Here is a 13,646-nt window from a genome sequence, read left to right on the forward strand (position 1 = left end):
AAAGATTACAGAATAAAATATAAATCATTCGATTTGTATAAAACCAAAAGCATGAAGATAAAGAATAACGTTTCTCGACCAATTGCACAATAAGAATATCCTAACCAACCTTTGCATGCAAAGCATATAATCAAACCCTGTTTGCTTGTCTTTGCCTATTGCCAACCATAGCAATTCTTCCTTTCTCTAGGCTTTATAAATTATTATCACCAAATCATTGCTTAAGAAATTAGATTTGGTTCAGGAGAGTAATCTGAAACCATGGAAAATTTGATGTAGCAGATGAGATAATTCTATTTTCTCTTTGATAGAGGAAATTGGAATTTCATAGTTTAAGCAGCAAGCTGATCACAGAGGTAATTATATTATCTCAGGCAACATTATAGAATACATTGGCATATTTCTCCAACTTTTTGCCTAAATGCTAATTTAAGATCTAATGTTAGCCAAATTTATTAAGTAAATGCTCATTTTAGAATCTAATTTGTTAGCAAATTACCATTAATATCGGTTTATAAAAAAATTGTGCTATTTATTTCTATGGAAGTTAACTCTTTTCCATTTGAAGGTAGAATACAAATAATGTACATGCAACTTTCAACATTGTTTATGAAGACCAATAGCTGATTGAATTCCCCCAAATACAGGCATTGCACTAATGTGTATAGAACTGAATCCACAATGAAAGGCATAAAGCTGTGTAGACAAACTTGAGCGACAGAAGATTAATATATATATATATATGTTTTCAGGCAACTTTCTTTTCACTGTGTATAAGATGTTGATGTCCTTAGAAATCTGCTGCTATTTGCCTGATTGCTTATGCCAGGGGAACATTTTCCGGCACCCAACAAGGAAGAACAGAAGGGTCAAGCTGTATTAGAAAGGATACCACCACAAAAAAACTCAATCTTTCAAAGGAGGTTGCAAAAGTAACACTAATGCTTTCTTCCCAAGTTTTCGATCCCATATTGATGAGAATAAAATGAAAGAACATAGAAACTATACTCTTTTTGTACCAATAAGTGCATTTCTCCTTCATTACCATTCTAGAGAGTAGGAAATAAAAAGTTGAAGCAACAATAACATACCTTAATTTTGGATTTTGCAGAGGAGAGAACCCAGAACTGGTTTCAAAAACAATTTTCTGGCAAAATGATGAGTTGGAATCATGATTCTAACCATAAAACAGAAGAAGTAGTTGGAGTTGCAGCTGCCACATATGTCATTAACTTGATTGCAGAACAAAGCATCCAAGATCAAAAAAAGACCAGTGCAGGTCTTGAGCCCTCTTTGATCAAGGATAAGAGCAGAAAGGAAGATACAACCATTTCAATATTGAAACCTGGCGCTGTATCCAGAAGATTCTCAGGTAAAGATGCAAAGCATGAGAAATAGAATCCAGATATCCATGTAACAAAGTATTAAATATTTCTTCTTGCTGCTGCTGCTTAACCAAAAGAAATTAACAAGTGAAAGTTTGACGAAAGGTTCGGAAAGTGCAGAGAACAAAATGTCAGTAAATGATGCCACGGATGAACAGGTTACTAGACCTGCTCCATCATTTAAAAAATCTCTTACTTTTGCTGATCATATAGGCAGCGCTAGCAGTACAAAACTCAGAAGTTCCCAAAAACCTGATTTGCATTCCAGTCAACCAGAAAGTGCAGCACCACAACCTGACAGTGCAGCACCAAAGCTCGATCTCCCTCGCATAAAACCTGAAAGGGCAGCACCAAAACCTGATCATCCCGCCTTTAAAACAGGAGCAGCAGCAACCAGACCTGAACAGCCTCCTACCATTAAGCCTGTGGCTCTGGGGATAGATGCCAAAAGACAGAGTGCAGGAAGGCCAGAGACAGAGCTGACAAAAGCAGAGGCTTGGGAGAAGGCTGAGATGGCCAGGATCAAAGAACGGTAATCATTCATTGGCAGCTTATTACATAGTATCTTATAGTATTAACCAGTTAATAGCAATTTATTAAAGCCAGAAAGTAACTCTACGGCATTAAAACAACAAATGCAATGCCAACATAAAAAGTCCATCTTCAATTCAACAAGCAATTAGTATTATATCATCTTCTTCACTAACAGATAGATTACAGGTCTTTCTGTTAGTATTATATCATCTTCTTCATTAACAGATAGATTACAGGTATGAGAAATTAAATAACACTATACTTGCCTGGGAGGAAAAGAAGAAGAAGAAAGCTGGAAACAAGCTGGCAAAAGCAGAGGTTAGAATTGTTTTACTTCTCTTAATTCAAACTAGTTCTTAGAAACTAACAGCCTATTTCATGGAGCAGCAGAGCGAATTGCAGCAAAAGAGAGAACGAGCCTTAACAAAATTTAGGGATGAGATGGACTATATCAAAAAAGCTGCAGATGGAGCAAGATCACAGGCAGAGGCAAGGCAAAGAAATGATGAGCTTAAAGCAAAGGAAAAGGCAAATATAATTAGAACAACAGGAGAGGTTCCAAGGACATGCTTCTGCTGTTGAACATAACTAATAATCTAGTGTCATGAGTTTGAAGTCACATATGGGAAGATTATTTTCATAATGCTGCGACTAACAAAAGGATGCCAATCACAAATAGAGTCACCATTATTTGAATGATTTAACACTTGTTTCAATGAGAAGTTGCTTCAAGAACCTCAAGTAGTTTTACTAATATTTCTAACGACTGTTGTTTAGTATGAAAAAATGAAGCCATATAGCAGCTGATGCAGGAAAATGTACCCCATTGTCCTTGGACAAGACTCTGTTACTCAAAATCAAATTATAGATTTATAATGCTTAGAATATGGTGATAAATTGCAGAATTTGTTTTCTCTTTGATTATGAAGGAATTTGAATAATCTCAAAGATTGAAGGTAATCCAAAATTTAATTGCTGCAGAAGCATGAATGAAAATCCAATCTTTCATGGAAATTCTCATATAGCACAAGTTATTATACAAAGGAAATTATAAATCTAAAAGTAAAAAAAAAAAGTGGACAAGAGAAAATAAGCTCATTAAATTGTCCAAATTTACAACCATCTAAACACCTCCCGCCATCACTAATGAATAACAAGAAAGAATTATCTTGGAACTGTGAAATATAAAAGGATCAAAAGAACATGCAAAGAATTTGAAACCTCAGTTAATAGCATAGATTGTGCACATTATAACATAAAATTGTAACCAAATAATAAACTAATATTGGGACCCTCCATACTGAATTTGACCACAATGTTTCTACGTTAAACTTTTATTTTTGGTAAATGAAAAGATCTCCACATGATGAACAAGAATAAAATGATGACTAAGACTGCAACCCAAGCCAAGCTATAACAATTACTCACCTCTAGATCACATAGTCAACTTTCTACAAGATAATGAATAGGCATAATCGATACAGTTAATAAAGCAAGCATTACTAAATTCTCCCAGAGTCGTCTTCCTATCTCAGGCTAACTAAATGCACTTATGAACAATATTATCTGATAAAATTTGTATGTTTTTCCATAAAAAAGGCACCAATCATCTACTCTGACTGTCAAGGAAACAAGGATGGAAGCAACTACTGGCCTATCTGTTACTGACCACTATCAACTGTAGCCACTATAGGAAAATATCTAAGAATTCTTAAGAACAAGAACAAAGTTCATTACTAAATACCAGGCCAGGATCCAATGCAGAAAATGCGGAAGATAATAATTAGAGAGATGAACCATTTCAATTGTTCATAAGATGAAAGTACTGGATATGAGCCCAAGTAAAAAGCCGGGACACCCCCTCCCCCCTTTCCTTTGAAACCACCATCAAAATGAAGACTAAACCAAAAACAAGGCCATTTGTGCACTCTGGTATAGTTAAAGATCTCAGTTAAACTTATAATAGGAAGTAACGCATACACCACAATGACAAAAGCTGCAATGAGTCACAGTAATTCTCAAAGGGTAGAAAATTAAGCAACCAAGCTTGCAACAATTGAAAGTAGCAAAAACAAAGAACTATCTTTTATCAAAATGCAGAAAAATTATGACAATAAATAAGAGAGAGATAGAGAGAAGAAATAACCACCACAATTAACTGCACTTATATTATTTTGGGAACTCAAGCTTGTACAACAGGTGAGCAGCCACTTTAATGGCATCTAATCAAGGACACAATCACAATTGCTAAAACAAGCCTTTGAGACATTTTGAAGTCACACTCCATCATGAAAACAATAGAATTTCTAAAAGCTTCAGCATATTAAAAACTCCCATTACCAGCAATGAAGTTACCAAATGCCAAATAAAGCAGTGGAGTGAGTATTGGAAGAAGGATGATGTCAGATTACACCATTAGTTGAATTCATTTGGAGATTGAAGTCATTTAGAACCATATATCTCTCAGAACTTTGAAGTGATAAAATAACATCTCATGAGGTTATTTCTCTTACCAGCCTATCCAACATAGGGAATGCAAAGTACAGCACCAACAAAGATGGGACGGCAAAAACAACTGTCACTAGCAAATAGAGTAATAAGATAACAGCACTCCCCGGTATTGCAAAGAAGACAATCAGAAGTAATATGATGACCAAAGGAAACTTGAACACAAAGTGAATGAAGAAATACAACGATTTATGAAGTGAGAAATGATGCCTCTCCACATTATTTCTGCCACCATAATCTGGAGACCTAATTTGTTCAGAACGATGAGTATATGACCCTCTCCTAACGACACCATTGATAGCTTGATTCCCAAGCATTAGATTACATCTAGGAAAGCCAATGGGTTGATGCTCCTCAGATGATGTTCTCCAGACAAAGCCATTCCTATCCCCATTCAAGCTCTCGATCATCCACAGAACGAAGAAATTCTTGCGAGGGAACTTGAGGTTCCCGTTATAAACAAGGCGGAGCGATAGCAAATGGCACCATGGGCAAGAAATGAACATAGGTATCTTTATATGCTGAGTGGGGAGTTTCAAAACAGCAGGTTGGAGCCCCAAGATACAATTTTGGCAAAGGGTATGACCACACCATAAGACATAAGGCACATTTTCAACAATGTTGAAAGATTCCCAACAAATCGGACATTCCAATCCCTCATCTCTACTACCATTGGAGCACACCTCATCGTCTGAACACTCGGAACAAGCTCGACCCTCTTTTGAACTCCTCAACCCAATGCTTGAAATGGCATTAGAAGCAAAACCCCACATCTTGAAAAATGAAAAAAAAAAAGGACATAGATTGGAATCATAAAGTTTTACAGATTCATAAGGATGGAAAAAAAAGGAAGGAAATTTACCTTGAAAGTTGGCTGAATTTGAAGACAAAGGAAAGGTGGGTCCGTTTGGAAGCAGAGAAGAGATCCAATGAGAAAGAAAAGAAAGGATTTGGGCGTTTTCTTTCTCTGTCTCTCTCTCTTTCCCCAACGTAGCCGACTAGGGGTAATTCACCTCATAGTCCGGTACAACCTGGACAAAGCGTGAACCACATTAAACGTCGTCGTTTCACTACCCCTTCAAACCGACTAACTGTTTAACTGGATTATTTTTCTCTCCTGGTGATATATTCAGATATGATTTTCTTTTAAATATGAAATTATAAGATCATTATATATTTTTTATTATATGTCTAAAATAAATATAATAATCCATGTATTTTATTTATTTTATATTAAATTAAAATATAAATAAAATTTTTTAATTTTATCAAACAAATATATGCTTTGTCCAAAATTTTAAATTATGTTATTTTCATATTTTTAATATTATTTTTATATGACATTTTCATATAGGGTTTAAAATTATTAGATTAAATAAATTAATTAATTTTTTTCCTTTCTAACTTTTAATACTACGATTATGAAAAATTAACTGACGTGCTGTGAGTCACAGTCACTAACAGGCACACCGCGCACCGAATCAAAAAATCCCCAAAACCATCGCAAACCGTAAATCAGCAATTCGACCGTGAAATCCTACCGTAGACAATGGAAACCGATCCTCCAAAGAAATCAGAAGATCTCCAAATTAAAGAAAGAGATCTCTTCAAAGCGGCGGAGACTGGCGATTCTTCCATATTCAAATCCCTCTCGGAAGACCACCTCTCCAAGTCTCTTCAACTCCGGAATGAAGACGGTCGATCTCTTCTCCACGTCGCCGTCTCCTCCGCCCGCCCCGAGGTAACTCCGTCCTTCTCTCCATCTCCTAAGTTTTCTTTTTTTGGATAAGATTTGTTAATGTGAAAGGAATCAATTTGCATTAGGTGGTCAAAATACTCTCAGCCGTTGCTGATGAATCAGTTGTGAATAGTTCCGATGAAGAAGGCTGGGCTCCGATTCACTCTGCCGCGAGTATTGGTAATTTGGAAATTATAGAAATTCTGTTGAGCAAAGGTTAGAACTTTGTTCAATTCTGACTTTTCACATTGATTCTAATGTAGAACTTCTGTTGTTTCGAATTGACTTGTGCATATATTTACTTAAATTGGTTAAGAATCTTCTAGCTGAGTTTATGGAAAAGTTATGCTGTTAATTTGGTTATCAAGGGTGTTAATTGAGCATATAAGTAGGGTAGTTGTAATTATGTAAATATATAGGCTGTAATGGGACCTTTAGCAAGGTAAAGAAAAATAAAACTGCAACTAGTTCAAATATTTTGGAAACCTTCTGCGGCACTCATAAGTCATACTAGATCTTCAATTCTGTTCTTTTTGGTTTAGGGCTTTCCTTTTTGCAACAGAGCATGTTGCAATCAACAACTCCCAAAGCTTAAAAGTTTCACTTCCATTGACACCAGCATCTTCACCAAAACACTCTGAACACCACCAATGACTTCACCGAACCAGCTTTGAGTTCCTTGATCACCACCATTTGCCGCATTGACTGACTTGTTCATTCCCATCATGCTTCCCAATTTCTTCCACCACTGGATTTATACTCCCTTGACTTATTACTTGACTCTCATTTCTTTCTTAATGTACACAGTTAAGTCTCGCCCTCACTGCTACATTCACTCATCTTCCCGATATTTACCTTTTTATCACTTCTTTGCAAGGCATAGAGATAATGCAGAAATTCCTTCAAGTTATATTGAATTGACTTGTGCATATATCTGTTGGCTCAGAATCTTCTAGCTGGTTTAAGGAAAAAATTTGTTATGCTGTAAATTTCTTTATCGAGGATGTTAATTGAGCATAAGTGGGGTTCTTGATGTGATTGTTATCTCAAGTGAACAAATTTTTCATTCGGCTGATGCTATTTATTTTTATTTTTTATTTACTTTTGTGAAGGAGCGAATGTTAATTTGAAAAATGATGGTGGCCGAACGGCTCTTCATTATGCTGCTAGCAAGGGATGGATGAAGATTGCTGAACTTCTGATCTCTCATGGTGCAAAGATTAATTCGAAGGACAAGGCTTGTAACTTCACTCACATATCGTTTTTTCTTATATAGGCGTTGTATTTTTTATTCTCCTTTTCCATTCCTCATGCAGTATTTTTCATTTTAATTTCTGTTTCATCTGTTGATAACATGATTCAATGCAGGTCGGATGCACCCCGTTGCATAGGGCGGCTAGCACAGGAAACTCGGCATTATGTGAACTCTTAATCGAGGAAGGAGCAGAAGTTGATGCTACTGACAGAGCTGGTCAAACTCCTCTCATGAATGCAGTCATTTGTCATAACAAGGAGGTACTCTCTTTGAGCCTTGAGAAACAAAGTTTAAGGATTGCCGACTATTCTCCCCATTCTTGCTGGCTAACCTCTTCTATTTTTCATTTTCTTATCATTGCTTTCACGTTTGATATAATTGCAAGTAATGGACAGTCTAGACCATTCAGTTTTAAGCTACTATAGTAATGGCGGGAAACGTCTTATGAAATTTTGTGGACTGTGGGATTTTCTTAGTCAACTTGTTTTTATTTGGTTGACAGGTAGCCCTCCTTCTAATAAGACATGGAGCGGATGTGGACATAGAGGACAAGGAAGGATGTACTGTTCTTGGCCAAGCTTCAAATGATTTTAGACCAATACTGATCGATGCTGCCAAGGCCATGCTTGAAGGATGAATCTGACTATAGGCAAGTGGCTGGAGTGTCTCTGCTCATTAAAAAATGTTTTCCTGGAAAAATCCACAGATAATTGTTTATCTCTCCATGTGGAGAACCTATTGGAGCAATGAAAGAGGAGTTGTTGCATAGTTTATTAGGTGAAGGACCAATGTATTGCCTATTTCAACTAGATTTTCTACTCCTTTCATAGTGCCCTGCTGCTGGCTTTGACCTATTTATGACATGCCTTTAGGGTGCTGGAGTTCATGGAGAGAAAATGGGGTGCTGGAGTTGACCTAGCTTGCTATGTTTACCGGTTTTGTATGAATTTTTGTATCTTTTTCTTTTTGCTTGAAAGTTGAAACTGTCTCTGAGCAGATCCTTAACGTGCTGGTCGCTCTTCCAACTACTCAAGGCTGTGCAAGATAATAGTATATTACTACCATTCATGCTGTTGTGACTGAGGAAAGTTTGTTGGCTATTTTCTAGTGTCCTTGGAGTAGAGGATCGAGGTACACGAGCCCCTATAAAAATCCCACGTTGGTAGACAATTATTAACACCAACTCTCTCAGTCTCTCCGCTAATCTACGCTACAGCTGTTGCATCTCCGTACTATCCACATGTCAAACTCCGATGGTATCCACTCTCATCATCATGTAGCTCTTCTCCCCAGTTCTGGAATGGGTCATCTGATACCTTTTCTTCGTCTTGCTGCCTCCCTTGTCCACTGCCATTGTCAACTCACTTTGATCACCTTAGATCCCGTTGTCTCCTTTGCTGAATCTCAACTCATCTCTCGTTTCCTCTCTGCCTTTCCTCAAGTTACCGAGAAGAGGTTTACTCTCCTCCCTCTTGATCCAGCAACAGCCGATTGTACCGACCCTTTTGCGCTCCATTGGGAAACTATTCGCCGGTCAGCACACCTTCTCTCTCCTCTCATCTCCTCGCTATCTTCACCTCTCTCACTGATTATCACTGATATAGTCTTGATGTCGTCCGTCATTCCAATCACAGCAAATCTGTGTCTCCCTAACTATATGCTCTTCACATCATCAGCCCGAATGTTCTCCCTTTTGGCGTACTTGCCTTCAATTGCTGTGGATCATGGTTCTTTTCAATTTGGCAACGTAATTGAAATTCCTGGCATTCCACCAATACCCAGATCGTCATTATCTCCACTACTTTTAAACTCAAATACTCTATTTGCCAAAATTTTTTCAGACAACAGTCAGACAATCTCTAAAGTCAACGGGGTTTTGATTAACACATTTGAAGAGCTAGAAGAACAATCTCTCCATACGCTTACTGGTGCAAAAGTACTTGAAGAATTGCCACCAGTGTTTGCCGTTGGACCTCTTTTGCCCTGTGAGTTCGAGGGTCAAGAATCTCCTGCCGCTTTAAAGTGGCTAGAGGAACAAAAGGAAGGGTCAGTGGTATATGTTAGCTTTGGAAGTAGGACAGCCACGTCAAAGGAGCAAATAAGAGAGTTAGGAATGGGGCTAGTATTGAGTGGGTGTAAATTCTTGTGGGTGGTGAAGACTAAGATAGTTGACAAAGAGGAAGAAGACGGTTTGGATGAGATACTGGGACATGATCTAATGCAGAGGATTACGAGTAGTAACAGTGGTTTGGTTGTAAAAGAATGGGTGAATCAATGGGAAATACTAAGTCACAAGGCTGTTGGTGGGTTCGTGAGCCATTGCGGATGGAATTCAGTGGTGGAAGCTGCCTTGTATGGAGTGCCTTTGCTGGCATGGCCACAACGTATGTTTGGTGATCAGAGGATTAATGTAGAGGTGATTGAAGCGATTGGATTGGGCCTGTGTGTGAAGAGTTGGAAGTGGGGCGAGGATGTTGTGTTGAAGGGAGAGGAAATCGGAGACAAAATTAAAGACCTGATGTCGAGTGAATCGTTAAAACTGGAAGCTGCAAGAATCAGTCAAGAGGCAAAGAAAGCTGTTGGGGTTGATGGAAGTTGCCAGGATACGTTGAAGAAGCTGTTGCAAAGCTGGAAGAAGTCTGAGTGAGCTCATGGACTCATTTTTCTGATAATTAGCATCTTCTCTGCATAGTTGTTAATGTTACATGTATAATGTAATTGGCGTCTCTAACCTTTAGCCTAGTGGTTAAAAATATTTTAGGGACATCAAGAACTTGTTTGAAATTAAATCTTTTTTTATTAGTATTTATATTAAAATTTTATCTTCATGATGAAAAATATATATATAATTTGGCAACAAAATAGACTATGGAGGGACCCTGGTTTATCAAGGTTGTAGACATGGCCGAAAGCCCAGCATTTCAGAATTTCAAAATTTGGGCCATGTGTATTCTATTTCAAATCAAGGTTAAATTATTGTAACATACTTGCAGTCTGGCATGTACTCCATTATTCTTCTATTTTTTTTATTTTGCTTGTGCCAGGAATGGCTTTTGCTATTGAGGGTTCGGTTCTCTGTAATTTATTCTTTTGGACTTTTATATTTACTTTTTTGGTAGGTATGAGCACATGCTATACTTTCTTTTTATTTCCCTGTCAACGACTTCAGGGCAGGGGCAGGCCCTGCACGAGTTAATACTTGACCAACCATTTTTGTTGCAATGGCTTCCAGTCATTGATAAATTCTACCCAAGAAGGTAAGTTGGCTATACCACTGTTTAGCCAACGACGAGGAGTAGAAAATTAAGGAGCCGATCCCTAACCAATCCTCTATATTTGGTGACCTGATAATTTGTTAAATTGAGACAGGTTTTCTTCTCCAAGTACCAAACCACACCATAACAAAACGATCCTCACCTATTTTCTCTACTCATCCAGGCTTCAGCTTTGCATATTCCAGGCTTAGTTAGCATGTCAAACTCTGATCTTCATGTTGCTCTCCTCCCTAGCTCTGGCATGGGTCATCTGCTACCTTTCCTTCGACTTGCTGCCTCTCTTATCCACCATCAATGTCAAGTCACTTTAATCACTACGCACCCAATAGTCTCCTTTGCTGAATCTCAACTTATCTCTCGTTTCCTCTCAGCCTTTCCTCAGGTTACTGACAAGAAGCTTACACTCCTCCCCCTTGATCCGTTAACTGCCAATTGTAATGACCCTTTTTACCTCCAGTGGGAAACTATTCTTTGATCAGCACACCTCCTCGATCCTCTCATCTCATCGCTTTCTCCACCCCTCTCATTTATCGTCACTGATATGACCTTGATGTCCTCTGTCATTCCAGTCACCACTAATCTATGTCTCCCTAACTATGTTCTTTTCACAACATCAGCCAGGATGTTCTCCATTTTCGCACGCTTCCCTTCGATTGCTGTGTCCAAGTCCGAAGATGGTTCTTCCCAGTTTGGGATGAAATTAGAATTCCAGGCCTTGATTCACCAATCCCCACGTCGTCACTTCCCCCAACACTTCTAGACTCAAACAGTTTCTTTAGAAGAAATTTCTCAGACAATAGTCAAAGTATCAAGAATGTCAACGGGGTGTTGATCAACTCTTTTGAAGGGCTCGAAAAGCAATCTCTGGGGATGCTAACTGGTGCAAAAGTTATAGAAAGATTGCCTCCAGTGTTGCCTGTTGGACCTTTTCTCCCCTTAGAGTTCGAGGGGCAATCTGCTTTTGCACCATTGAAGTGGCTTGAGTGCCAAAAGGAAGGGTCGGTAGTTTATGTCAGCTTTGGCAGCAGGACACCATTGTCAAAAGAGCAAATAAGAGAGTTAGGCAATGGGCTAGTGTTGAGTGGATATAAATTCGTGTGGGTAGTGAAGAGTAAGGTAGTTGACAAAGAAGAAGAAGAGAGTTTGGATGAGATTCTCGGGCACCAGCTAATGAAGAAGATTAAGAACAATGGATTGGTCATAAAAGAATAGGTGAATCAGTGGGAGATACTAAGTCACAAGGCTGATGGTGGATTCATAAGCCACTGCGGATGGAACTCAGTGGTGGAGGCAGCTTGGCATGGAATCCTATGCTGGGATGGCCACAACATGGGGACCAGATGATCAATGCAGAGGTGATAGAAGGAGGTGGATGGGGGCTGGGCGTGAAGAGTGGGGGATGGGGTTTGGATGTTTTGGTGAAGGGAGAGGAGATTGGGGACAGAATTAAAGAGCTGATGGAGAGTAAAATGTTGAAGTTGGAAGCTGCAAGAATCAGTGAAGAGGCTAGACAGGCTGTAGGGGTTGGTGGAAGTTGCGAGAATATGTTGAAGAGACTTTTCCAGAGCCGGAAGAACAACAGAATGGCATAATTAATTAGCTGATTGGTGGCAGCTGCTCTATTTAGCATTTACTGCGTTTAGATTAATAACCAAGTAAACCAAATGCTAGTTAGATGAAGTTTTAAACATTTTTCAACAGCTAAATTTAAGTCCTCTTGGAGTGATCGTTGGACAAATGAGTTGAAGAAAAATCATTGTTCTTTACATGTTGTTACACGAACAAAACTTGTACAAGTTATTTGTTTTCTGATCTGATCTCTGGTTAAAAGCTCAATGGTAAGTACATAGTCTGGTTTAACTTGGTTTATCAGAGGAAAAACTTTAGATGCCCTGTGGATTGGTGTTTAAAACTTGTTGTAACTATCTACAAGGTTAGTCACTATGATTGTTAAGTCGGTACACGCCCGACTGTTATGTTACACAAGAAAGGGATGACATCTAAACTCTCCGCCACGAAGCGGGTGTGCCCTTCTCAAGAAAGCATTTGTCTAAGTATCTTCGTTAACGTTTTATTAAGATATCACCACTTAATAGATTCATTGATTTTTAATTTATTTGAAATCATTAAATATAATTTATGTTGATCTGAGATTATTAAATAAAACTCATACTCACTTGTTTAATCTTTCTTCAAATTTTACGTAAATTTATCATTAATTATTTACTGTTTTGATAATATTACCATTATTCTTCTCATATATAAGATAAAAAAATAAAGTTCAGTTACGGCATGAACCAATAATTTTTTTCCCGTTAAATTTCTTGAATACTCCTCGCAATTGACTCTCTTCACCAAATCTTAAATACTTAAAGTGACTTTAACATCGAAATACTTCTTGAAAAACTAATTCCTATGCCTCTAACTGTACTTTTTTATAGGAGGTACAGACCATCCATCATATGACCTCTATATCATTGCTCTTCTCACCAACACCTAAAACACCATAGACAAAACTTCGCAAAACTTGAACTAAAAGCTAATACTTCATCGTATCATAGGCAAAGAAGTTGCGACATTGGTATGGGCTTGAAGCTCTAAGCCTGAGGCCTTTGTTAGCAAAGAAGAAGCTCAGGAGGTACTGGACTAGATTCATAAGCCCCAAAATCATGTCAAATTGTCAGTGGTACTTTGTTACGTTGTTAGAACATGGGTATTAACAAATTCTGTGTACTGCAAATAGCCAAATCTTCAAAGCCCATAGGTATAGGGAAATTGGTAAAAAATCTGCAAAATTCTTTATGCAAATGAATTTTTTTATTTGACAAAAAATATTTGAACCCTGTTTTTTTTTTTTTTTGTGAGACGAGATCCTGCACCAATTACAGAGTAAATGAACGCATTTTTTTTTTTAGTGATTGTAATTAAAATCTAAGAAAAAAATTAGAAAT

At 37.9% G+C, this 13,646-nt stretch overlaps 3 protein-coding genes and 2 pseudogenes across 4 annotated transcripts; 4 read left to right on the plus strand and 1 right to left on the minus strand.

Moving 5' to 3' along the window:
• The first annotated feature begins 892 nt into the window (after window positions 1-892).
• LOC149519389 (uncharacterized) lies at window positions 893-2,501 on the plus strand. Its single transcript, XM_089760275.1, has 4 exons — window positions 893-1,372; window positions 1,491-1,917; window positions 2,156-2,237; window positions 2,307-2,501. The coding sequence occupies exons 1-4, from the start codon at window positions 1,156-1,158 to the stop codon at window positions 2,499-2,501; spliced, it is 921 nt and encodes a 306-aa protein (XP_089616401.1). The 5' UTR covers window positions 893-1,155.
• A 1,560-nt stretch (window positions 2,502-4,061) lies between these two features.
• Window positions 4,062-5,508, minus strand: LOC111288140 (RING/U-box superfamily protein). Its single transcript, XM_022878911.2, has 2 exons — window positions 5,290-5,508; window positions 4,062-5,200 (listed from the first exon to the last, which is right to left on the minus strand). The coding sequence occupies exon 2, from the start codon at window positions 5,198-5,200 to the stop codon at window positions 4,412-4,414; it is 789 nt and encodes a 262-aa protein (XP_022734646.1). The 5' UTR covers window positions 5,290-5,508; the 3' UTR covers window positions 4,062-4,411.
• A 340-nt stretch (window positions 5,509-5,848) lies between these two features.
• Window positions 5,849-8,425, plus strand: LOC111288215 (Ankyrin repeat family protein). The gene is made up of 5 exons (XM_022879004.2): window positions 5,849-6,168; window positions 6,252-6,381; window positions 7,278-7,402; window positions 7,534-7,680; window positions 7,923-8,425. Exons 1-5 carry the CDS (start codon window positions 5,977-5,979, stop codon window positions 8,055-8,057), a joined length of 729 nt encoding a protein of 242 aa, XP_022734739.1. The 5' UTR covers window positions 5,849-5,976; the 3' UTR covers window positions 8,058-8,425.
• Window positions 8,426-8,856: 431 nt separating this feature from the next.
• On the plus strand, window positions 8,857-10,222 carry LOC111288214 (UDP-glycosyltransferase 708G1 pseudogene; annotated as a pseudogene). Its single transcript, XR_016341831.1, has 2 exons — window positions 8,857-8,953; window positions 9,055-10,222. The product of XR_016341831.1 is annotated as a UDP-glycosyltransferase 708G1 pseudogene (transcript).
• A 132-nt stretch (window positions 10,223-10,354) lies between these two features.
• Window positions 10,355-13,614, plus strand: LOC111289066 (UDP-glycosyltransferase 708G1-like; annotated as a pseudogene).
• The last annotated feature ends 32 nt before the right edge of the window (window positions 13,615-13,646 follow it).

The sequence above is a fragment of the Durio zibethinus genome, chromosome 4 (genome assembly GCF_047325235.1).
Source record: "Durio zibethinus cultivar Kanyao isolate XHJ-2024 chromosome 4, ASM4732523v1, whole genome shotgun sequence".
NCBI lineage: Eukaryota > Viridiplantae > Streptophyta > Magnoliopsida > Malvales > Malvaceae > Durio > Durio zibethinus.